We start from the raw sequence: 5,965 nt of genomic DNA, 5'->3' as shown, positions 1-5,965 counted from the left end.
CCCCGTCATCTTCAAGATCAAGTTCCTGTGCCTTGACTGGGAGCCCCATCCCCATCCTCCCTGCAGGCCCATCACCCAGTGAGATGATGCAGGGTGGCATGAGTTGGTAGAAGGGAAGGGCCCAGCATTGTGTGACTTGGATAAATGCCTCCCTCTCCTGGGCCTCAGTTTCTCCATCTGTTATGATGAGAGGCCAGGCTAAACTGGCATCTCCCTTTCCAGAGAAATGGAAGGGTGAGCTTCGCCATGTCAGTCCTTTGAAGGGGTCTCAATTATTACCTCTATTTTCCCAATGAATAAACAGGTTCAGGGCGGGCCAGTGACTTCCTCTGAGACACAAGCCAACTCTCTAGCAGTGAAGGGTCTAGAGCTGAGGACCCCACTTCTTGGTCACGCCCTGGAGACCCATTCGGGAGCTTGGCTTTGGGTGTATGGGACCAGAAAACATGCTGGGGTGATGGCTACACCCAGGGAATGTTATGTTCCCTCTGGAAAAGGTAAGGGCAGGGGCGGGGATGAGCAGGAGTGAATTCACTCTATTACCTTTGACCAGAGTGTGCTTGTCTGTGGGAGACGATCGGGCGAGGACTCTCAGCTTGGGCCACACCTTGTCCAGACGCTCCTGTTCTATCTGGGAGGGGGAAGCACATAGCAGCTGCAGGGCCTGGGTGGGCAGGCAGGCAGGGCTGAGCAGAGTGGGGGTGAGTATGGACAACTGGCTAGAACCTTGGACAAAGCCAGGCAGCCCGCTGTGGGAGGGCAGATGGGCTGGGCCTACCTCGCCTTTCTCATTGCGGATCCTCCGGTTGAACTCCTTCCCCTCCAGGCACAGGAAGTCCTCCCCAGGCTGGATGATGCCACACTTGGCCGCGATAGCCCGAGCTGTGTTGATGTTGTCCCCGGTCACCATGCGGACTGTAATGCCAGCACGCTGGCATTTTCTGATAGCTTCAGGGACCTGGAAAAGACAATAGAGGTGGGCCATCAAAGCAAGACATAGTTGTGTCTAGGCTGTACCTTTTCCTCCATCCAAATGTGTAGCACCCCCACCATCCCCGTGGTACTGAGGAAGGGCGTCTGCAGAGGGGTGGGCCTTCAAGAGGCCTGGAGAATAACAGCCTGTCTGTTTTGCCACCGCCACCAGCCTAGCGGGCAGTGAGCAGGGCGCTGCCCTCAGTCCCTAAGCCCCCAAGGTGCTTCCTTCACTGTGCTTCCTTTACTGTGCTGGGCCCCAGGGACCAAGAGTGACTCAGATTCAAGCTCTGACACCACAAGCAAGGCTAGGAGAAGCCACTAGAAGCTATTATTCTGTTGAGGGGCGCTGTCCGAGTCGTATCTGGACAGGTGACTGTAGAAATCACCCGGCTCCATCAACCTCATTTTCCACTGCAATATGGGGACCCCCAGAGCGGCTGAGCCAGGATCGGCCCCAGTTACCAGGCCAGCTGGCATGGCAGTTGTGTCAGCTCTGGAAGGATGAAAAAGGGACTTCTGTCTCCAGCCACTCTGCCAGATGGCAGGGCCCACTGTGGGCCTGTCCCTTTGGGGCCTGACTCAGGGCAGGCTGCCAGCTGTCAGCTGGCTTGTGGCCAAACTCTGGGCACCCCCTTCCTTTTTTTTTTACAATATAAAATTTAAAAGATTTAGAGTCACGGGTTTTACATGATAAGGTATTCTTACTACTCATGAGGGGAAATGGAACATATCTTGGTTGCATAGTACACATTTCCATTTTCCAAATATAATACTGGATTCTGAAGAAGGGGAAGAAAAAGAGATCCCCGTGGTGCTGAGTAGAGAACAGGCTGAAGGGAGTTGAGACCAGCCAGGAGGTGGTGGCATGTCCCAGAGAGTAGAGCTCAAGCCTGGACGCGGCGGAGAGTGGAGGGCTGGGAGGAGCTGGGGGATTTCAGATACGGAGGTCAGAGATCGGGCCAGACCTGTGAGATAGATACTCAGAAATGGCCCTGGCAAGGGGTGCAGCCTGGGGACCTGGCTACCTGCTCTGTCCGATGTGCCCACTGTGCCCACGTGAAGGATGCTCACTGCTCCAGCTGAGACGGAGGTCCTGGGGACTGTCTGTGCCCAAGGAGAGAGCTTGACAGCACAGTGTACTGGATGTGGCTCAGCGGCCAGGCCTGGGAGCCTGGGGACAGGGGGTGAGCTGGGCCACCAGGTGGTGTGAGTGGGGCAGGGCAGCCAGGAGACCCCGGGGGAAGTGGGCAGCAGGTGAGGCTGGGTGGGGTGCAGGTGGATGCTGACCTGGGAGGTCCCGCATGCTGATTGACCCTGTAATGTGCGTTAGGGACACTGTCTGCTCTTTGAGACTCTTGGGATGCTGGATAAGGAGCTATAGGGAGATGCTCCTCTTCTAAGGAGCTCCCTCCTGCCCCTGAAGCATCTGGAAGCCACTCCTCTGCTGCCACCACGTGGCTGTGATGAGCCTGAGACCTGGGAGCCCTGCACCTGGGCCTTGCTTGCCTGCTACATGTGGGTAGAAGGAAGGCCCCCTCCCTCCAAGGGTACCCTCTCCTTCATGGGGCGACTGTCCTTCCTCACTTGTCTCCCTGTGGCCCAGCTCTGGCTCGGCCTGTTCACCATTCATACAGCTTGCCTTCAAGGCCCCTGCGCCCCCCCAGGGCGGAGACCTCCGGGCCCTCCCCTGCTGTTGCTGTCTAGGCCTCCAAGGTTTAACAGAGTCCCACCCAACGATCCGCCTGCATCAGCACCCAGGACTCTGCTGGGCCCTTGGTGCTCCCTCCTTGGCCCCCACCCAGCTGGCTGGTCTCCGTGGGGTCTGCCCGTCCTTCTAAAGCCTGGCTGTGTGGGTGCCATCTGCTGTGCAGACTCTCACTGTCGAGCCAGAGAGAAGCTGTCCCTTTCTCTGGGCCTGCCATTTTAAACAAGCAGCCATCTCTGGCCTCAAGCTTCCCCTGCCCAATGTTTCTGCCCACCAGCAGCCGCTGCAGCTGAGCCTTCATTATATCCTTCGAGGGCCTTGTGTCCATTTATGTCCAAAGTTTTCCTAAGATGAAAACTTACAAAAAAAAAAATAACGTCCCGGTATGCAGGGCTGGGCCTCACCGCACTCTTATGCAGTCATTCTGCACAGTTTCATCTGCCCCCATCACCTCCAGTCTGGTGTCATTGCCACTTCTGTAAAAGAGCCGACTCGGACCAGAAGATCTACGAATACATCTAAGGCCTCCAGTCTTATATTTAGTCAGCTTTGGTTCATTTAACAAATATTTCGACCAGAAATTAGGGCTCTTTGGCCCAGGGAATCAGGCCAGAAGGGCTCCTTCATGCTTCATGCCTCCATCCAGGCAAGCGGCTAAGGTGGAAGGGGAGGGCGGGCTGCTTGTGATGCTTCTGAAATGGCCTTGGCCAGGGCCTTGAGAGTCCAGGAACGTCACCTTCCTGGGTCTGTGACATACTCCAAAGGAACTTTAGCCTTCCGGCAGCGTCACACAGCCCCAGTAAGCTGGGTGGAAAAGTCTAGAGCTGCCACTGTAGACACCTCCCAGGATGTAAGGAGGGGACACCCACCACCCTGGGAGCATCACTGAACATCAGCCACAGGCCTGCAGCCATGCCGGGGGAAGGGGGCATGGGTAAATGTTCCATTCACAAGGAGAAGGCTATCAGGTCTATGCAAGGGCAACGCAGCTTTATGGCTCAGCTTTGCTGTGTGGATACAACGCTCCTCCACCCTGTGCCTCAGTTTCTCCCTGGTCTGATGAAAAGAAAGGTCTGGCCCCCGTGTCTTTGGAGTTGGCCCTGTCACCCTCAGCAGTCACCTCTCCTGTTTTCTCAGGCTGCTCCTCCCACTGTCCCTTTCTCTGGGCCTGTTCCTCTGTCTGGAAGTCTCTCCCCTCCCCTCCGCCACCGTCTGCTTCTTCCCAGGCCAGCCTCCAGGTGTCTCCCCTCTGCACGCGTCTCCTCGGAATTCCGGGACATGCCATCACTGATGACCCACAGCCGGTGTTTACATATGGCAAGTACTGACTTCTGAATCGTGGGTCTTTCATACATAATCTACTGTGTAAATGCTTGTCTCCCGGAGGACAGGCCAGAAGCTTCTCCTCCCTCATCTTAGCACCCCCCCCAGGGCTGCTGGTACACATACATGTGTTCAGGTTAATCAGCAGGATCAAAGTGGCTCCGCTTCTGACATGAGGTGAGTGTCACGGGAAAGGCCCTGAGAGGACAGAAAGGCTCCCTTCCCGCCTCTGGCAACTTGCACCCCTTATGCCTCGCATATCCCCTCTAATGCTTCATGTGCTACAGCTGCCACTGACACCCCAGTCCAGGACCAGCCCTGGAGGCTCTCCCTCCCTAGACGATCTCTTATCTTTAAGGACCGACGACTCTCCCCATTGGTCCTTCACTCTCCACCTTGTCCAGCTTCTGCCTTGTTTGTCTTCAGAAAAGGCATTGGCAAAGTTGTCTGCACGTGCTGGTTCCCTGCGTCGTCATCCCACAGAACCTGGTCAGGTCAAGGTCTCCAATAACCTCCCAATGTTGAGGGCCTACGTCTGCTGTGACCGAGCTAAGCTGCCCTCTTGCTTCAGCCACATGGCCCTCGTGGTTTCCCTTCCCTGTTTGGCTCCTTCCTTTGAGTCTCCTTCGAAGACTTTTCCCAGCTCTGTTCCAGCTGCACTGGCTCCTCAAGACATTACTCATATAAAGATGCTTCTGGAATCTCTCTCCTGCTGGGACCATTGCTTTGAGCTATCTACTCTTACACCTACTTGCCCACTTGACATTGCCACAGGATTGTCCTGAACCTTACTTGGCCCCAACTAAACCCTCGACTGAGAACTGCCTCACTCTGCCCCTCAAACCTGTGTTCCTTTGGGCTTCCCAGCCCAGCGATGGCAGTGCCATCCACCCCATTTCTCCATACCAGAGCCCCAGGATTCATGCTGACTCCTCCCTCTCCTTCCATCAATCCTGCGGGTGTCACAGCTGTCAAAGTTCTAACTGCCACCCTCTTTCACTTGGTGGAGGCAGAGCCTGAGCCAGGCCTGGAGACCAAGTAGGAGGGGACCTTCCAGAGGGCAGGACAGACTCTCCATGTGGGTGCAAAGGTGAGAGGACAAGGAGCGTCAAGTGTGTTGTGGATGGTCTGGTCTGGGCTGCGGCGGCCATGCTCCTTAGTGGACCTGAGGCTCTGCCATCGCCCACCTTTCCAGACTCCTATGGGCAGCCAGTTTACTCTACCTATCATTATGGTGTGACAGCTGGGAAGACAGAGAAAAGGGGCCGTTCCCTCCTTCCATTTATGTCCAAAGGCTACACCGTGGAGGCCAGATAGGAATAACCACTGCCCCTCCCCCCATTGCCAACAACTTGGGCTGCTCCCAGAGGGGCGGGTGGCTACCTCGGGCCTCACAGGGTCTTCGATGCCCACAACGGCTATGCAAGTGAGGTCGCCCACAACTTCATTCTCGTTGTCCCAATCAGGCTCCTGGGTGGCAGAGAAGTCCCGGTAGGCGATGCAGATGGTGCGGAGGCCATCGCAAGCCATCGGCTCGATGATCTTCTTCACCATGTCATCCCGGTCCCGAGGGCGGAAGCCACGTAGTTCGCCATTGTTATTTAAGATGTTGGTACACCTGGGGTGGGGACAGAGCAAGGGGAGTCCGGGCAGCTGAGAGTCTGGACAGGCTTGGATCTGCCCCTCCATCTGACATGGCAGAGGTTTCTCCAAGGAGGGAGGCGCTCTGCTTGCGTGGGGCTGAATACTGTGTCTTCCCAAGGTCATGTTCTTCCCAGAACCTTGGAATATAAACCTGATTTGGAAATAGGGCGGTTGCAAAGTTAAGATGAGGTCATACTGGATTAGGGTGGGCCCTCAATCCAATGACTGGTGTCCTTATACAAACAGGAGAGGACACAAGGAGACAGACACACACAAGGACGAGGCCATGTGACAATGGAGGCAGAGGCTGGAGTCACG

The 5,965-nt window shown here is 55.9% G+C and overlaps 1 protein-coding gene across 1 annotated transcript in view; it reads right to left on the bottom strand.

Moving 5' to 3' along the window:
- Positions 1-5,965, bottom strand: part of ATP2B3 (ATPase plasma membrane Ca2+ transporting 3) — a 46,693-nt gene that overhangs the window by 24,682 nt on the left and 16,046 nt on the right. Inside the window, exons 12-14 of the mRNA XM_023520648.1 lie at positions 5,387-5,621; positions 779-958; positions 544-631 (exon numbers count right to left, since the gene is read on the bottom strand). Coding sequence (XP_023376416.1) covers positions 544-631; positions 779-958; positions 5,387-5,621 — 503 coding nt within the window. The remainder of the gene's footprint in view (positions 1-543; positions 632-778; positions 959-5,386; positions 5,622-5,965) is intronic.

This window comes from Pteropus vampyrus, unplaced genomic scaffold (genome assembly GCF_000151845.1).
Source record: "Pteropus vampyrus isolate Shadow unplaced genomic scaffold, Pvam_2.0 Scaffold275, whole genome shotgun sequence".
In the NCBI taxonomy this organism is placed as follows: Eukaryota; Metazoa; Chordata; class Mammalia; order Chiroptera; family Pteropodidae; genus Pteropus; species Pteropus vampyrus.
The sequence above is the reverse complement of the archived record's forward strand: the minus strand, read 5'-3'. Positions and strand labels throughout refer to the sequence as shown.